Here is a 19,732-nt window from a genome sequence, read left to right on the forward strand (position 1 = left end):
GCTAACAGTAGACTAAGCTTTCATTTTTCTATCATTAATTTAACTATAAATTAGCATAAATAAATATCAGAGGCCTAATTAACCTTTTAAGCCCCAAAGGGCTTTCTGAGCTTTCTGCTCAACAATGACATGCACCAAATAAATGGAGTATTTCTCTGCAATTACAAACTCTGAGTAAACAGTCGTGGTATCGAAATAAGGTTAACACTTGTGATATTTAATCAACTGACTGTTGTTTTGGGATAAACTTATTTGTGTTTTTAATTGACATATTTCAAAATATTATTACTATATTTAATAGCATAGTAAAATCAAAAGTACCCCATGGCTGAGTGTGTGACATTGTCTCTTAGAAGTACCCCCCCCCTCACTCACACACACTCTGGTAATATTTACATTTCAGTATCTTCTAAACCTCAGATTATTTTTGTATCTTGCAATGTATACTTAACTGCTTTGTATCATTTTATGCTTTCTCTCATTCCTTTTTCTGTTGTGTGGATAGCTGAGACCTGTTTCAATCTGCAGGTACTGCTTGCCTTTCAGTTTCATTTGTAAATTGTTATTTAAAGTAAATGTGCATTTAAATATTTCGTTAATCATTTACTTAGAATTTTTAAAAGATACCATGAGTCATTAACAACACACAAGTAACTGCTTTGCAGTTGGTGTGATACTTTATTTAGAAATGTTAATCGACTGTCTGATCACAGCAAACTAGGAACGACAGTCTGTACAGTTGAATGTCACTGGCATAAAAATGATTTTTTTTTTTTTTAAAAAAGGCCCAAAAAAGATTGATAGCGGCTAAAGGAAACTTGTAAAAGGAGAATAACAATGGACCCAGAATCTAACCCCACTGGTTAAACATGCTGTGTAAGATCAGAATCTGCTTGCAAGAAAGAGAATGTTCTTCCAGACAGTCATTTTCAGTACAACCTTTTTCATTTATACAGTTTTATGTATCACATGACACCTTGTATCTAATGACATGGCCTTTGAGTGCCATTGAGCACAGTTTAAAATGGTACAACCAACCTGAGTACAGTTACTGACCATGTCCATTCAGGATCATTTAGGATCACGGTCTTACCCATCTTATGAGGTCTGCTGCCAGCAGGATACTATGCCATGTCACACAGCTCAAATCACAAATTTCAAACTGGTTTTCTTGAGCATGAAAATGAGTTCACTTTACTCACATGACCTCCAAAGTTACTAGATCTCAGTCTATAGAGCACCTTTGGTATGTGGTGGAATGGTAGATTTTTATCATAGATGAGCAACAGATAAATGCCTGAGGAATCTTTCCAGTGCCTTGTTGACTCTATGTTACAGAGTAAAAGCAGTTCTGAAGGCAAAAAGGGGTTCATCCTGGTGCTAGCAAGGCATACGTGATACAAGTCCCATCCAATGCCAATGATGCATCTTCACTGTACTTAGCCTTGAATGAAAGACTTTTGAAGCAAAAATAAAACAGAAATAAAATAAAATAATGTTATCACCACAATCAGATAGCAAAGACTAGCTCTTCTTTATTGTAAAACAGGCCTAACTTTGCTTTTATTCTTTATTTGGTGCGGGTGACTTCATAGTGACTGGAACGGCTGATAATACTTGTAAAGCTGCATACACACTGAAAGTGATTTGCAGTGACGTGGTGATGAGAGACCACAGAAAGTAAACGATATTCACTTCAAGTGACTTTGGGCAAAAAAAAAAAAAAAAAAAAGTGGCTATCACCTATTTTTCGTAGGTGATAGCCACTTTGTTTTCTGAACTTTCGGGCGAGAGACTGAAGCAACTACCAATGAGAGTGAAGAAATGCACTGATTGACATCTGACCTTTTAGTAAATACAAAGGGGATCACCTAGGTAACCTGAATCTGGAATGTCCAAAAGCATAGAGCCTTTAGCTTCAAAGCGATGCGCGATGAGCAAATTGCTTGCAGTGTATACAAGGCTTTAAAGTACTTATAGTTCAAAGATGGTTCAGAGACAACCTTTTTTAACTTAGAGGTCATTCTTTTTCGTAAAAACAACAACAACAACAACAAACAAACAAACAAAAAAACATTCCTTAATCACCATGACTGAACTAGCAGCAGGTTTTGGATTTAAATGAGCAGCACAGGGCTCAATGTATAGAAAATGACTCCAAGGTCACTTTAGATGAACAATAGTGAGAGCAGGAGTCTACTGATCATACTGCATCCTCAGAAGCGACAGCAGAAGATTAGTCTGTTCTGCTACCGTGCTCACAGAATCAAGTAGTGGATCACCTACACCGGTGAATGTCACCATGGTGGGACTTGATGGGTCTTCTGCATCAATCTGAAAAAACCCAAAACAATACAAAAGTTAGAGAGACATATTAGTAAAAGCTGCAGCAAAGTGTTCAACACCAAGCAAACATCCCCCTTGTGGGGGTACTGTGGGCAGACCAACACAGCCCACAAGTTGGCAAGCCCACTATGGGTTGCTGACAGAGTGCCCACAGAATTCCCCAAAAGAGAAACAGTTCTTTGGGCCCCACATAGGCTAGATTACAGAGGCCCCACATGTGCAAGTCTAGTGTGGAGTCCCCACAGAATTCCCTCCTCGGGGCCCAACAGGAGGGAATTATATTGGCAGGTTCGGAGCATGTCCCAGACTGGTTACCTTCAACAAAGTTTCAGAGTGAACAGGGGTATTTAGTCCAAGGAGGCAGTCTCCACGTCTCATTAGCCAGTCTCCAGTACCTCCTCCTCAAGATGAAGGCTGCTGCTTTAGGCTGCCTTTGCCTGGTAAAAATACCCTTCTTGTTCCCCACCACACGATGGATTGCTGTAGACAGACAATTAAATATCATTGTTACAGGGCAGAATATAATAAGGTGACTGAATAAAGCTTCAAATACTAAGTATTAAATATTAAGATAATTTAAGACAATTGTTTGGTATTTACAATTTGTGCAAAAACTTGTGCAGTGCAGATTTAAATTGGTTAAAGTGACAGTGTGTAGAATGTCAAGAGGGGTCATTTCTTTCCACAGAAGTTCATCTAGAAACTTGACTATGTTGCCATTTTGTTTTTTAGCCCAGATTTCCTTTTGAGTTTCCCTTTAATCTCCTGATATAAATTATCACCTAGGAGGAAAAGAGCTCTCATCTTTAGACAAAACATAGGCTATACTGTATACTATCAGTACTGTAGAAACAGGAAAAACGGCAGCAGTTCTGGTTCTACAGGTTGCTTGAGTTTGAAGCTGCAGTACCTTGTGCAGTCATGAAGTCTGCAAAGTTCCAGATGAGTTCACCAATAACATACTGCTTCCTCTTCTGGTCAAACACATCATGGTAGCTCTGCAGGAGAGCATTCTGGTACTCCTCAGTGAACATCATGGGCGGATCCTGTAGAGTGACAGTAAAACTTGTTAAAGATGCTGAAGTGACATGTGACTAGGTCACTGAGTGAGTGAGTTTATTCTCACCATGTGAAGCCCTGGAAGTGCATCTGCTCCATATTCACTCTGGATTATGGGTTTCTTGTACTTTCCATACCAGTTCTCAAACTGAGCGTTGAGCTGAATAGGAATGACCTCCAAGTGGCCTGGATCATGGTACCAGGAGAAGTAACTGTTTACACATACAACATCTACAAAGGGAGCCTAGAGGGCGGGAAAAAAAATAATTAGATTTAAAATATTTTAGAGGTATTCTTCAACATGATGACGACATTTTTTTAAAATATTTTAAAGGCCACAAGAGAACTCCACCTTCTTGAGCTTTCCTTTATTATTCATGTACAAGCTTAAAGCATATTTGTTGTTAGACAAAAATTGTAAAATGTATTTCCATAAAACTTTGTGTACTCGCACAGCCATTCCTTCATGGATGGATTTTAAGGGATTCCCGTGGGGTGGGGGGTGGGGTCACAGGTGGAGGCTTGTTGCTAAATTGTAAATTGCTACTTAAGGGTGGTCTTAAAGTGCTGTGCATCTTTTGCTAGTTTAATATATTCTTGATAGTGAGGTGAAGGCTGTGGAAGCTCACCCCTTTGTCCCTGGCATAGTTACTGTCTGTGATGTAGGTGACAGGTCGGGTATGGTCCAGAGCTTTGGTATGCTTTATCAAAGTCCTGCAAGGAAAACAAATGTTGTTGACGTTGATATACCTGAGGAGTCACCAGGATTATCAGATGCATAGTTAGAATGTCACATAATCGATGACAGAAAAACATTTCTTTTCTATCAATCGTGGCTCAAGAGTTGGGCGTTCGCCTTGTAATCGGAAGGTTGCCGGTTCGAGCCCCGGCTTGGACAGTCTCGGTCGTTGTGTCCTTGGGCAAGACACTTCACCCGTTGCCTACTGGTGGTGGTCAGAGGGCCCGGTGGCGCCAGTGTCCGGCAGCCTCGCCTCTGTCAGTGCGCCAGGGTGGCTGTGGCTACAATGTAGCTTGCCATCACCAGTGTGTGAATGTGTGAATGACTGGTTGTGTAAAGCGCTTTGGGGTCCTTAGGGACTAGAAAAGCGCTATACAAATACAGGCCATTTACCATTAGTCTTTAATCTGAAGTAATTGGTGGCTCCATGGTATAGTGGTCACTCGATCAAGAGCTGCATAAACCCAGTCCCAACCTCAGCACATCCTTCTGCTGTGGTGACTCCATGTGAAATATGAGAGCAGCCACAAGTACCAGTTTAATCTGAACTATTTTATTCTCTTAGGCCTTCAGCATGACAGAACATATGCTTGAATTACCATTTAAATTTACAGTTTAAAAACATATTGAACCATCTGGCATCATGTTGCTTGATTGTGTAGTGATGACTATTTGAACAGTGGCTATAATAAGTGCTTTACACCTCAAAAGAAAAATAACCTGTACTCACTTGAAATAAAATTCAGCAGGAGGCATTTCTGAGGCGGGCTCATTGGCTACCGACCACATGACCACAGAGGGATGGTTCTTGTCCCGGCGCACAAGCTCATCCATGACAACCAAGTGGTGAGACAGAGAGGCGTTTCCAAAACTGCGACTATCAGCAAGGCACAAAAGATACATCTCAGCCTGAGCTGAAAGACTAACAACTTAGATCAATCCATCTTTTGGGCTCTACAGAGACCACAAGACAAAGCTAGCACTGCAAGAAGTGAAGACCTAACTCACAACTAGGGATGGGTATCGTTTAGGTTTTATCCAATACCGGTGCCAAACCGGTACTTTTGAAACGGTGCCGGTGCTCAAACCGGTGCTTAAAGAATGGAGAACACAAAATTGGTCCAAATACCTCTCATGTTCAGCTGTTTCTTTTGTTAAAAGATAACAATGTTAGCCTTTTCTGCAGCTATGGGGCATATATGGTATCACTCTTGGCTGGAAACAGCTTAAACAATGGAAAAAAAAACACAAACTTTGTTCAAAAACGGTTTTCCACTTTTTCCTTGGTTATTTTAGCCTTTTTGGCCAGGGTGAAGGGAGTAACTGCCATCAAACAAGAAGACAGCCGCATGTAGCTATGATGATGTTTGCTAGTTCACCGTACTGCATTAATATAATAACGTGGTTAGCCTACTCAACGTAAATTACAAACGAACAACATTAAGCTACTCACGCAGAGAAGAATGGCTGCTGCTGCCATCATCATCAGTCATCATTTCTGCTACACTGGCAGGGCTAGGGGCCAGGACTCTACTCTTCGGGTTTTTGGGGGGATGTTGCTAACTCCGGGTCCGATAACAGGCAACCCACCCGCAGTAGATGTGCACGGTGTGAGGTCTCGCAGCAAGCTATCAAATACGGCGCATTTCTCGGCTTTTAAAAAAAAACGCTATGCGTCGCCAGGTTTCATCGGATTTGAGGTGTTACCTCCTTTGACAGTATCAGCTTAAAGCACTTGTTGCAGGCTGCTGAGTTTGCATATTTTGCTGTGAAGTACAGCCAGACTTTTGGCCGCTTCGCCTTGGGCATTTTAATCTGTAGCTCTGCTCTAAAAGAACGTACGTACCTGGACCCACCTACTATCCTCGGAAACGTAAAATGATTGGCTAGAATCTAAAGTCTATCACAGCTCAGGAAAAAAAAAAGCACCGAAATAAAGCACCGAAATGTGCGCTGCTTTTCGGTCTGGTTACTACCGTTTATGTCAGAACCGGTGCCATCATAGCACCGGATACCGGTACCCATCCCTACTTGTGCTGAGTCACAGGATTGCCATACCAATATGCAAGTTTCTCCATATCTTCACACATTGTAACACAGAATTTCTCACTGTTGACCTCAAACATACTCATGGGCTACAGAGATGCGTTTAGTGACACTTACATGTCTTTGATGCCAACACCTGGGCACTCATCTATCACCACAATCCCATGACGGTCACACATCTGCAGGATCTCCTCAGCATAGGGGTAGTGGCTGGTACGGAACGAGTTGGCTCCCAACCACTTAATTAAGTTAAAGTCCTTTACAATTAGGGGCCAGTCTAATCCTTTACCTCGAATCTACAACACATTAAAACCAGGAAAATAAAGATGAGGTCATTAAATTAAGTCTCTTAATTGTGATTCAAATTAATGTTGACACATTGTTTCAAAGACAAATAAGACAGAGTCATTCTGGATTTTCATCCCTCTAGTGGTACTCACATCAGAGTCCTCATGTTTATTAACACCATGGAAATAAAACGGCTTGTTGTTAATGAGGAACTGGGTCTTGGTAACGTTGACTGTGCGGATGCCGACTGGCAGAGTATACACATCTTCATATGTTGATGTCTCACTGACTGCTATTAGGTGGACCTAGAGGTTAAAGTACAAATGGTAGAAATGTTGTTCTTTACATCTTCTTCAGCAGACATGATGTCACCAGAAATGTAGCAGTTGGCACCAATACCAGTAGAACTGTGCAATTCTCTGTAGCCAATTTGATATCAAAACAAAATCACGATCCCACGTAATTAAACAAACCGTTTTCAAACAGACATGGCAGCACATCATTTATTTAAAATGTTATTATGTTTATGTCAACAGGACACCGACTAAAATGTTAGGATGGTTGCTGAGAAGCTTACTAATATTAGCATAAGAATAAGCTAACATTACATTAGCATAAGCATTTCATGTTAAAGTGAAATATATTTAATTTACTGAACAGGTATTCTTGGTGTGTGTTGTGATTGCTAGTATTTCAATTTTCCAGTATAAGAGAGGTTTAGCAGCAGATTAGTATCAAGTATAATAATATTTATATATTTTTAAATCACAAGGTTAATACACGCACATTCTTGTGACAATGCAACACACAGTTTAGGGTTCATTCAGTGGTTTTTGTAAGGTACAGCTTAACAAGCTGCGAATATAAAAAGTATTCCCCCAGCAGAGAATCTATAATGCACTTAAAACATGCTGTGAATAAAATAATCAGGGAAAATGTGGCACTTTCAGTTGAATTGAAACTTGCATATTAGGCTAATGTTTATAGAACAATAAAAAAATAAAAATAAAAAAAATCAAAGATTAAAGTTGCTTCTAAGACAAAGGCATTAGATCCAAATAAAAATAGCAAAAACCCAGGGTTAACCCTTAAGTTACCTGGATAAGTCAAAATCCTGGTTTCCGCTTTTCCTCGTGGTACATAAACTGTGATTTTTACACTGTTTACACTCTACTAACCAATTAATAAAAGATCATTACTTCTTAACAAACCCCCTTAATGAGCCTCACAAATCTAATGGCCATATTGTCAAACCACATCACACCGCAGGAACACACTTCCCTGTCTGCAAGCATGTTGTCTTACCTCCATAGAATAAAGGTAACCTGGATTCTCGTGCATCAAGTACGGCCACCACAGCTTCACGTCTACAACTTTGAGGACTCCAGATGGTGTGTTAGAGGAGGCCACACAGTGGCCATCTTTGTCCATCAGAGTAACCTTCAGGGTGGCTGTTGCAGCACCTTGAACAGATACTTTGTATCTAACAAGACCTAGAATCCAGAAGAAACAGCAATATCTGATAAATAGTAATAGCACATTCAATCTGTATTGTATTAATGTGGATCCTATTCACTATGTTTTTGCACAGTTCCAAAAAAAAAAAAAAAAAAAAAAAAAAAAAGCTGGGATGCTGTGTAACATGTAAATAAAAACAGAATGCACTAATTGTAAAATCTGTGATTTTTGAAATCACCATGATGCACCCTCATGTGTTCAGAGATGCAGACTTTTGAGTGCAGATAAGAATCCAGACTGTCCCGCTCCTCTTTAGTCTCAAGGATGCAGCATCCATTTGCAGGTGCAAAGTGGTTGACGTCGGTTGTGGTGGTAATCCCCGAGCCAGTGGTGGACAACAAAAGGTGAAGAGAGCTATCGAGCTGTAGAAGATTTGGTTAGCCTGTGCCACTTTGGTGGCAGCAGATGGGTCTGTACCCATCTGCTGCCACCAAAGTGGCACAGGCCACGCAGGCCAAGCAGACATGGCTCAGGAGGTGGCTAAAGCAAAAGCTTGGGTGTGAGGAGTTCAGTGACGAAAAAGACTTTCAGACTGCCTCAGAGTGATTCTGTCAAACCGTCAAATGATTTAGGAGGGGAAAGTGGTGCTCTACTCACATGGTAGTGCAGAGCGGCACTACTGACTTTAAATGAGGATATAGTCAGGTAAACTTCAGGTACCTCCTTAATCCCACTGTCACCTCTTCTGTAGAGGATGTAGGGTCTGAGGATCACTCGCCCATCACTGGGGTCAGGTCACTGAGGTAATATAACTCTTTGGTGGCAGCGCCCCTTGGTAGTATGAGATTGCTCCTGATTTCCTGAAGGCTCTAGATGTTGTATGGCTGACTTGGTTTACACGCCTCTGCAACGTCATGTCAAGATCTGGGGCAGTGCCTCTGAATTGGCAGACTGGGATGGTGGTTCCCACATTTAAGAAGGGACTCGGAGGGTGTGCTCCAATTACAAGGGAATCAAACTCCTCAGCCTCCCTGAGAAGATCTATTCCAGAGTACCGAAAAGCAGAGTTTGTATGTTAGTGGAACCTCAGATTCAAGAGGAACATTTTTATTTTTAAGGATATTTAAAAGTGTGTGGGAGTTCAGCCATCCAGTCTACATGTGTTTTGTAGACTTGAAGAAGGCATTCGACTGTGCCCCTCAGGCTATTCTGTGGACCGTGCTGCTAGGGTAAGAGGGGTTTCTAGTAGGGGTGCAACAATACACAAAATTCACGGTTCGGTTCGATACTTTGGTGTCACGGTTCGATATTTTTTCGATACAAAAAAAAGTTCATGCCTTTTTAATTTGTCATTTATTAAATTTTCACGGCACATTCCGCACCACATCTCTGTGCGTTCATCATTTGTTTGAAGCCAGCTCACCTCCTGCAACTACTTTTCCGACAATACGTGCTTCTTTTGTGGTTCGGACTCCTTCTGACATTTCTTTGGAGGTGGAGGAACATCACAGTAATTGCTTAAAGGAGCTTGCTTCTTCGACATCTTTAAGAGTTCTAAACAAATGTCTGTCCTCCTCCTGAAAATCTTATGTATGCAAACACGCGTTGCAACTTCTTATCTTGTGCCCGTTTTTTATTTTGACAGCGAATGCGCACCTGCGGACCACTTATGTGCAGCCCTGGTTATTTCGCTTGTCATATTGCAGCCACAGAAATTCTTTTGTCCATGAAACCATAAAGCTGCACTTTCTTTTTGCCTTATAGTCTGATTTGTCATAACTTTTCCGTTTTGTGGTAAGTTTTTCTTTGGCTGTCACTTCTTCACCCTGACCTGTCTTATTTGGCTCAGCAGAACTAAAATATTGTGGCGAGCTCAGACAAGGAGGAGACGGAGGTATCGTTTGGTCTTGCTTCCCGTGAGCTAGCCAGGGAGCACAGCCGTTTATTGACATCTGCAGAAGAACACTGCCGCTAGCTAACTGCTCAGCGCGGAAACAGCACAGCAACAACAACAACAACAACAACAACAACACCACCACCACACAAGGCGCCCTCTGACCCCGGAAGGACACACCGTCGCAGCGAGAGGGCGTCACCCGTCACTATGGCAACATAAACAAAACATAACTGTACAAACAGAACCCCGAACAGCCCTGATCCGCTACAATATATATCCTGCTGCTTTTACACACGCACTCACATAATGCTCAGCGATTCTCTGCACGATCAACCTCTCACATGTTTAAGCTTGTTGCGGGAGATTTTACTTGTCATGTTTGCATAGTAAGCTAACGATTGATAAGACAACGTCAGAGGAATTGGTGCGCAAATTATCATCACTCACCAATCAGTGCTGTCGCTCTCTATACACAGTTCGCGCGATTGCAAAGTGAAAGCAAAAAAACAAGCGCAAATTCAAACGCGATTTCAATATGTCACATATTGGCAGTGGCTCACCGATGTCAATGACATAATTACCCAGCTACATTTCCACATTTCCGAAAGAATGCAAAAGCATTGACATAGATTTTTCCTTCCTACAATAGCCCGACGGGCAGGGTAGCCCGTCTGAAAAAAATCGCTAGCCCCAGGACGTCGGGCTAGCGATTTTGCGAGCCCTGTATCTGATTGAGGAATCACTCATCTTTGGAAAAGAGAGTTTATTACAGAGAAATGCCTCTTTCCAAAATAAAAGCTATACTATCCGCTTCTTCTGGGCTATATTCTCAGCAGCATAAGGAGAATCATGTGCTAACAGCTGTCTAAATGACTCGGCTAAAGTTAGTAGCATGCTTGTTGTTTTTGTCTTTGCACTAGGATGATGTAAATGTGCAGTCATATTCGTTGTGTTCCCACTAGTGCTTTCAGGTTAATCTCGTTGAAATGACCTTAACGCCACAACACGGCAAATCTCCGTTAACGAGCTACCACCGATCGCCCTGTGCATGGGGCTAGACGGCCAACACGTTAACGAGCTAACTGCGCTAACACACTAGTTCCCACCTATGTAATTGAGCATTGCATGGCACATCCAACATACTGTTTTACTTTAGTCCATGACTCGCTTACCTTCAGGGTCATACATCACATGAATAAAGACAGATTTTTCCACAATGTATATGATAGTAAGAGTTAGTAAACCTCTATTAAAGTCTCCCTCTGCAGTCTGTTGTTTCTTAGATTCAGCATTGAAACTGAATTTAAAACAAAACATAGATGACATTCTGTCGCCTCATCAACCACCAAGATCTCACTGCCTACAGACATTCAGTAACTCTCATTGGATAATGTTAATAAATATCTTTCACTAAATATGAACGTTTTCTACCTGTCCTTGTTTAAATTATGAAAGAAATTATTATGCCTGAGAATCTCTAGAATGTCGAATACTTTCCACTAAACAGTTGTCTTCTACTTTGGTTAGTTTTTTTAACAACCATTTAAAAAACATATTTTGCTTTTGTTTTATTTTTTACTGCAATTCCTGTAGAGTAGCTTTTATAGTGTTAATTCAGTATGTGCTACAAAATAAAAGCCTTTCCTTTACATTAGGTTTGTGGGCATTTTATTTTGAATTGTTCCAATCATGGCACTTCAAAGGAACAGCGCATCACAGGAACAGCCTGTGATGTCACAGTGCACATTCTACTGGAAAACCCTATAAATAGGGGAGACGTTCAACCGACTTTAGTGGATCTCAGATGGCAGAAACACAAAGCAACCTGGTTGTTAAAACAAAGACAAGGCGGACGCAGAGAAACGCACACGCACACGCTGACGCATCTACAATGGCAGAAGCAAAAATAGAAATGGTCATCACACCAAAACCTGAGGTTGATAAAGCCGCACAACCAAATACTAAAAAGTCTCCTGTGGCACAACCACCAAAGGAAACGGTTGTGAAACCAAAGAAACAAAAAAAGCAAAAACAGAAAAGAGTGGCTGAAGAACCAAGAAGACCAATTACTCGGGCATATGCCCGGGCTCTTCTTGAAGCTCAAAACAGCACGGCTGATGGAGCAAACCCAAAAAATGAAGAAATGCTCCCCATTTCAAATGCAAAGGAGGACATGGAGAGAGAGAGAAATGGGAAGAACCCCAGCAGACCAAACCCTGTGCCTAATGGAGGGACTTGGGAATATCAACCCATTCCCACATTTAGACCCCCGTTTAATCCCTGGCACGAGATTGCTGCTCTCAGACACCAACTGGAAGCCTCCCAATACCATCAGAACGACCTTTACGGTAAAATGGTAGGTGCAAACAAGAGGGCCTCTTATCACCAGCTTCAGGTGAACAAACTTCGTGAAGAAATTCACGAGAACGAGCAAAATCACGAGGAAACGATCAAAGGCCTCATAGAGCAGCTGGAAGAGGCTTCTAGTAATAAGCCCTATGACATCAGTGAGACAGACACTCTCGTGAGTGACAATGAAGCTATGGTCATATTGGATGAGGTGATTGCTACCCTGCAGGACCAAATCAGCCACCCTACCACAGAGCAGTGTGTGGAGTCTGCCACTCCAACCACAGAGGCTTCACACACTGACTCTGTAGGACTGAAGTCCTCTAAGGAGGCTGAATTTGAGCTCAAATGTAGGATTCAGCAAGAGCAGATTGAGATGCTCCAGAAACAGCTCCTAGCAGCTCAAAATCAGCTTGAAGAGCAGGCCGTTAAACATAGGCAGGAGCAGGAGACACTCAACCTGGAAATCAGTGACCTGAAATCCCAGCTCTGCCCCAACAAGGCCCTTCATGATTTGAAGCTAGAGTCTCTGGAGCGAGAGCTGAAAGGGGCCAAAGCTTCCTCACTTAAAATCCCACAGCAGCACAAAGAACAAAATTCCACTGCTGCAAATGAAATGCACAAATTTGAGCTTCCGAAAGAAAACGAGACTGGAGAACAGGACAAGATGGAAAAAGAGGACTCACTGCCATCCACTGCAAGGTCTGTGCAGGAGCCTCAGAAAGAAAAAGACACCACAGAACAACAGAAGATAGAAAAAGAAGAGTCAGCTGCATTTTCTGTACAGGAATCTTTGCAAAGTGTACAAGACAAACAGAAAATGCTCAATGTCAAGGTGGCTGAACTCAAGACTGAAGTCAAGAGCCTGCCAGAGATTCCGCCAAGTAAGAAGAAGAACAAGAAGAAGCGGAACTGTGCGCGTCCCCAATTTCACATAATTGGTGTCAACATCAAGTCCTAAAAATCATATTTATATACAACTAAATTGTCAGTGAACATTTGAACCCCTCTCGGTCAAGACAGAAGGCCACCCCTTCCTGAGCCCGGTTCTGTCAGAGGTTTCTCCCTATTAAGAGGGAGTTTTTCCTCTCCACTGTCGCCAAGTGCTTGCTCATAGGGGATTTGGGGGCTTTTTTTTAACACCAACCACTGAAAAGTTCACTGACATCAAATTTAAGACTCAGCAAATATGGAAATGGATCATTCGTCATCAAGTGAGGAATCATCCATTTAAAACATGTTTGCTGAGTCATATTTAGTTGTATATAAATATGATTTCTGTCACACTAAGGCCAATCACAGACTAATTTGGACAATTGGTAAAAAATAAATAAATTGAAAAAATTGAAAAAAAGTAGTTGTGTCATTGTTTCGTGTAGATTTCAAATAACATGCCATTTTATGTCAACATATTTCTGTTACATTTGTAGTGCTCGTGGTTTTATATTCTTATGATCCTGTTTGTTTGATGAGTATATCCTTCTGCCTTACTTCACATATTTACTGCTGATACGTACGTATACTTAAAGGTAGCCGTGTTACAGGCGCTGTTCGAGGAAAAAAAAAAAAGCATTTGCAGTATGTATTTTTGTATGTTACCATAACGTTTGTGTTACCATGTTTATGTTACCTTACGGATTAAATTAAACGTTAAAAATCCTCACGTGTAATATTTCTGTGTAAATATCTCATATTACGAGTGAAACGCATACGGCTTAAAAGCCGGTGCGGCCTATACAAGTACAAAATTGATTTTCTTTCTAAAATTAGAGCATGCAGCTTTTAATCAGGTGCACTCTGTAGTCCGGGAATTACGGTACATTAAGAGCTTGGCCTGCATTTCTGGCAATAAGTCAGACTCATCTGCAGTGGGCATTGGATTTTGCCAGGGCTATCCTTTACTAATGATTCTGTTCAAAGTTTTTATGGACCTAATTTCAACTCAGGTGGCAGAAGGCCTCCAACTTAATGACCTTAAAATCTCTTTTTGTAGATGTTGTGGTCCTCTTGACTTTATCAGGTGGTGGTAGCACTGTAGTTATTCATAGCCGAGCATGAAGTAGAGCTGAGTATGTGAGAGTTTTTCCCACCTATGATGGTTAAAATGGCTTTATCGTAACCATGGAGTATAAATGGTCATGTCAATATTAAGCTGTCTGCATTTAATTCAATCTGAGTTTTTTGTTGTTTTTTTTTTACTCCCACACGCTGAGAATGCATCATTAATCCCAACTGGAAATTTTTCTACCTGGCACACAGGGCTGAGCATGCGTGTTTATACACTACCAGATAGGGAAAAATATGGCAACAGTGGAAGTTTCAGACGAGCAGGGAATTTGACTCAGTGTTGTTTGGATTTCACGAGAAGGATGTCGAGCAAAATGTGGTAATTTACAAAACATGCTGTAAAACTATGGAGGTATACTAGACATGTCCTACTGGGAGGAGGCCACGGAGTATACCCAGCACATGCTGGAGAAAATATCTCTCATCTTGCCTGGAAATGACTCGGTGTTCCCCTGGTGCAGCTGGAAGAGCTATCTGGGGAGAGCAAGGTTTTAGGGGCAGGGATAGCTAAGTAGGTAGCATGCCATGAGGTACCCCTGAGCAAGGTACCGTCCCTACACACTGCTCCCCGGGCGTCTGATTAGTGCCTGCCCACTGCTTCACTGAGTGAATGGGCTAAATGCCGAGAGAATAACTTCACAATTTTACAATGAAGAACATTATTCTGCAATTGTTTCACAATTTGTAGATACAGTTTTTTGCAGACTGGCAAACTTCTGCCTAGCTTTACTTCTGAGAAAGTCTACCTTTCTAAGATGCTCTTCATGTTACTCACTTGTTGCCAGTTAAACTAATTAGTTGTAATATTCATTCATTGGTTTCTTTTGAGTACCACTTATTTTCCAACCTCAAATTCAAAATGAACCAATATTTGTCATGAAATAGTGAAATGTCAGTGCGCCCCAGGACGGCTGTGGCTACAATGTAGCTTGCCATCACCAGTGTGTGAATGTGTGTGTGAAGGGTGGACGACTGAATGTGTAAAGCGCTTTGGGGTCCTTAGGGACTATGTAAAGCGCTATACAAATACAGGCCAAATGTCTCAGTTTAAATATTTAATGAGTTTTCTGTAGTCTCTGAATAAATTTGTTTTTGTTTTGCAAATCATTGCATTTTGTTTTGATTAACACATTGTTCCAACACTTTTAGAATTGGGGTTGTCCATCAGTTTACCTGCTCACATATTCTTTGGTGCTAGTAAGGAAATTTGAAATGAATTTACCAGTGTTATCCATGAAGTTGGTCTCCACTATGATGTCATCCACATACACCGTAGGAGTAGTATACAACAGTACAGGACGATGTATCCCAGCATAGTTGAAGAAATCAAAGTAGATGTTTTGCACAAAAAAACCATCAGGATACCTGCAGACCAAACAGTCTTCACATCATCTACATTCTCACCGATGCATCAGCTTAAAGTTTTAAAGGGTGGCAATAAAGTTAAAAATATGAACCAAAGAATGAGGGTACCTGGTACGGTCATTCATGTACTGGATGGTGCCTGGAGGAAGAGTCTCCAAAGTTAGAGTGTTGTTTACAGCAATGGTGATTCTGCATGGCTTCGTTGGGTCCCTGCGGATTAAACTACTAATCTCTGCCTCAAAAGGCAGATGGCCACCTTCATGCTCTGTCACTTTCTCTCCATTCACCCACTGCAACAGAGAATGATCACCGTTTTACATGAGCTACAATTTAGTGACACACAATCTTATTTACAATGAAGCAAAGATGTATTTTGAAACAATACATTTCTTCCTTATTTTAGCAAAATGATGGCAAACCACAGTCTGCATGTATCACAACAGCCTGAATCAACAGTTTTATTGAGTTTAGGTTCTAAACTAGCCTGCCTACAGCCCAAACTTGTCATCTACTGAAAACATTTGTTGCATTACCAAGCAACAAACAAACTTTTAAACAGTTCAGACCTTATATCAGGAAATACAGATGCTGGTGTCCTAGCTTTCTTAAAATAAGTATATATTTTCCAAGAAATTGTTTCATTATGTGTGTTTTTGGATCATTAATCGATAAATCCATAAATATCATTGATAATTACTAAAATAATAATTAATATGTTTGTAAAAATAAATAATAATAAATAAATATTTTTACAATTATCATGATACCCACCACTATTGAGTAATAGTGAGCACTTCCCACTCTAAGAACCACTCTTGTTCCCTCATCGGAGATCCAGCGGGCCGGCACGAACACCTCTCGCTCATACCACACCCAGCCAATGAAATCTCTTAGTGTGGGGTCCTGTGTGATGTCATTGTAGCTGGCAGGAACTGGCATTTCAATCACTGGGCCGGTCTAAAGAATATAAAACAACAAAGAGAAGACAGGACTTTACAGGGAGACCTGTAGCAGCCATTTGAAAGTAGGCAATACACATGTTTATGTATTTGACTTCATTTTGATTCTCATGGTTAGCCCCCTTCGTGTGCATTTGCCAAATATTTATAATGTAAGGTTTTGACCTTTGTTCTCCATCCATCCATTCGCTTCCACCTATCCTTTTTTAGGGTCGCAGGGGTGCTGGAGCCTATCCCAGCTGTCATAGGGCAAGAGGCGGGGTACACCCTGGACAGGTCATCAGTCTGTCGCAGGGCTAACACACAGGGACAGACAACCATTCGCACTCACATTCACTCCCGCATTCACACCTATGGGCAATTTAGATTTTTCAATGAACCTATCCCCACAAAGTTCTCATCTTGTTTATTTTTCCTTGTGAAATTGTGAATATTTTCTGCAATAAATGCCTCTAAACACCTCAAAACAAGACAATCTGACAGGAATGTATCCATTTGTGCTTGGTTTAAAGCAAGGCTTTGTGAAACACGGAAACATTTAAAGCATGTGAGAATTGTGTAACTGTTTTGAAACAGTCTGATAACCATCTCCAAAGTGACTGGACACTTTTTTTTTTTGCTATTGCCATGAATTGATAATGGTATTCTGTGAAACAATGACACATAAAGGCCTTGCACAACTCTAATTTTACTTAGTATGCCAGACTATCAATTATGATCAACATGTTTTGGTTTTGAAAAATCATCATGCAGCATAGCAAGAAAAACTTTGACACTGTTAAAAACAGCAGGCTGTGACTGATGATCAGCATGTTTCAGCAAATATCATTTCCCCTCCTGTTGCGTTAACATACGTGAGGTGGTTTCAGTTGCTTAATAATTCGATGCAATGCATAATGAACCACTTTATAAAATAAATTATATATTGCAAAAAAACTGTTTTTGTTATAACCTCATATTTTTGTGGACTTAGATGTCACCTACTTTGAAGGTAGCTTAAGTAAAGTTAATTGAATGCTTCCAATAATGGTCATGCAAAATGAAAATCAAGTAACAATGTCTAAATTTGTTATTTCTAAAGCTTTTTCTTTCTTTCTTTTTTAGTTTTCTATAAGTTACCTCCTCAAACTTGATGTGATAGGTATAACAGGAATAAAAATCTATTTTTGCTAATGTAAAGCTGTGGATAAGCAACACATCCAGTGGATCGTGTTCTTAGAGCAAGCATTAGGGAACTCTGCTGTGGTTGCTGCCGATAACGACTTTTAGGCTTTCTGGGAGTTTACCAGGCTTGTTCCAGCAGCAGAAAAGCCACCTAATCCAAACTGAGGATGCACGAAAGCTTCAGTTCGCAGTGGTCATGAGACTTTCCACCCGGGCTTTGAAACTTAGTTTTGAACACCCAGTTACTAGCTAAACGTATGAATGAGTCAACCCAAAAAGTTTGAGGGTTTCTTGTATTTGTGTTAACACGTTTTATGGCATTCCAAGTAGCTTTTATTTACGATTTTTTTTTTTGGTATAACTACATAATTGCAGGATGTTTAAAGGTTCTTGTTTACAGAGATTAAAATGTGCACATTACTGTATGTGCACTTTGTTTTACTATTGACAGGGTTACAACAACCCTGTCAATAGTAAAACAAAGTGGGCTGATTTATTTCATCTGACCTGCTATCACCTCCGTTCCCGCTCACCTCTGCCAGCCGACGTTTGTACCAAGCCTTCTCGAAGCCCTCGTTCCTGTTGAGGGACCCGTCAGGCCTGAAATCCCACAGCCCGTTCAGCTCCTTCACCTCCCTGGAGGTGGACTCCCGGGGAAAGAGCATGCCGCCGTCCAGCGGGAGCACCGTGCCAAACACTGATAGCAACCACAAGACACGGAGCACCGCGGAACTTCCAGGTACAGACATCCTGAAGCCCTCTTCTACTGCCCTCTCGGAGACGAACCCCGAAGTTTTCTTTGTTGTTCCGCTTTAGAGGTCACGTGACAACGGCATTACGTAACATCCCCACCGCTTTTCTGCTTAAAGCCCTCCAACGCTCTTCCCTTTTTTTCAGTCCTGTCATTTTCTCCCCTCAAGCTAATCTTTAACTCTTTCAGGCTGGAGACAGACGAAGTTTCGCATTTCAACGCTAAGCATTAACCTTTTATAAAAAAAATAGTAGGTTTACCCTGCCGACAGTTTCCCTGCCAGCGTTGGGTTTTTTTTGTTTTGCTTTGTTTTTTGGCCGACAGACACAGTTTCCTCACTTTTCATCTTCCTTAAAAAAAGGAAAATTAAAAAAAAAATCAGCTGCTATATTCAGAATTAAATGTTTTAGTTCTTCTAATGTGACATTAAAGTAGGCAGGAAACATCCAGGATGTCACCAAAGAAACTAACTTAGCACAATATGTCTGTTTGTCATATTTAAGTCATATCTGTTTTCACATGAATTCGAAATGCAGATTCACAGATTCAAAGTTCAGTGCTTTTGTTTACACTTAAAGGTTCAACAACTGGAGACAACCGATAGATCCAGTGTAATCCACAACTTCACAGTTACAGTCTCAAGAAGACACCATTTTAATCAAGCCCTCACTCCTTGCCACAAGATCACTCTGGGAGGATTACTAACACCCAAATATCCTGGGCAGAAGGGAGCAGGAGTCACAAGGACATAAATGTTTAACCACAGGAGGGCCAAGTCAGAGGCGGAGCCAGACATTTGAAACACCCGGGGCTTAGCCCTAAAGGGTAGTACGCATGTGGGATTTTTTTTTTTTTTTTTTTTTTTGGGGGGGGGGGGGGGGGGGGGGTGTTAGAAATGACTGAAAGATTAATAGGCTCTGTTTTGAGTTTCAAAAAAGAATGACTTCACAGAGGGAAAAATATATATCACATATGCAGGACACCTTAAACTAGTTTTTTAATTAAGCAGCAAGGCAGAACAAAGTCGGGGCTGTATCAAGACACGAGGACTAAACCCCAATTCAACCAGACCCAGAACTGATCCTGAATTAAAACAGGACTACAACAGTTCAAAATCAGGACTACAGAATCAGAACTAGATGATAGTAGTACTAAAAATCATCATATACCTGCACTACACTTGTTTTTTTAATTCTAAGAAAAGTCCACTATTTAGATTGAGAAAAGTTTATATAATTATTTAG

The 19,732-nt window shown here is 41.0% G+C and overlaps 1 protein-coding gene across 1 annotated transcript; it reads right to left on the reverse strand.

Moving 5' to 3' along the window:
- Positions 1-743: 743 nt before the first annotated feature.
- On the reverse strand, positions 744-18,558 carry LOC308386881 (beta-glucuronidase-like). Its single transcript, XM_080866702.1, has 13 exons — positions 18,271-18,558; positions 16,386-16,571; positions 15,723-15,904; positions 15,472-15,614; positions 7,784-7,971; positions 6,631-6,783; positions 6,308-6,486; positions 4,875-5,021; positions 4,035-4,119; positions 3,473-3,649; positions 3,257-3,392; positions 2,662-2,826; positions 744-2,334 (listed from the first exon to the last, which is right to left on the reverse strand). Exons 1-12 carry the CDS (start codon positions 18,484-18,486, stop codon positions 2,675-2,677), a joined length of 1,944 nt encoding a protein of 647 aa, XP_080722828.1. The 5' UTR covers positions 18,487-18,558; the 3' UTR covers positions 744-2,334; positions 2,662-2,674.
- Between the last annotated feature and the right edge of the window lie 1,174 nt (positions 18,559-19,732).

The sequence above is a fragment of the Rhamphochromis sp. 'chilingali' genome (assembly GCF_963969265.1).
Source record: "Rhamphochromis sp. 'chilingali' genome assembly, chromosome: 19".
Classification (NCBI taxonomy): domain Eukaryota; kingdom Metazoa; phylum Chordata; class Actinopteri; order Cichliformes; family Cichlidae; genus Rhamphochromis; species Rhamphochromis sp. 'chilingali'.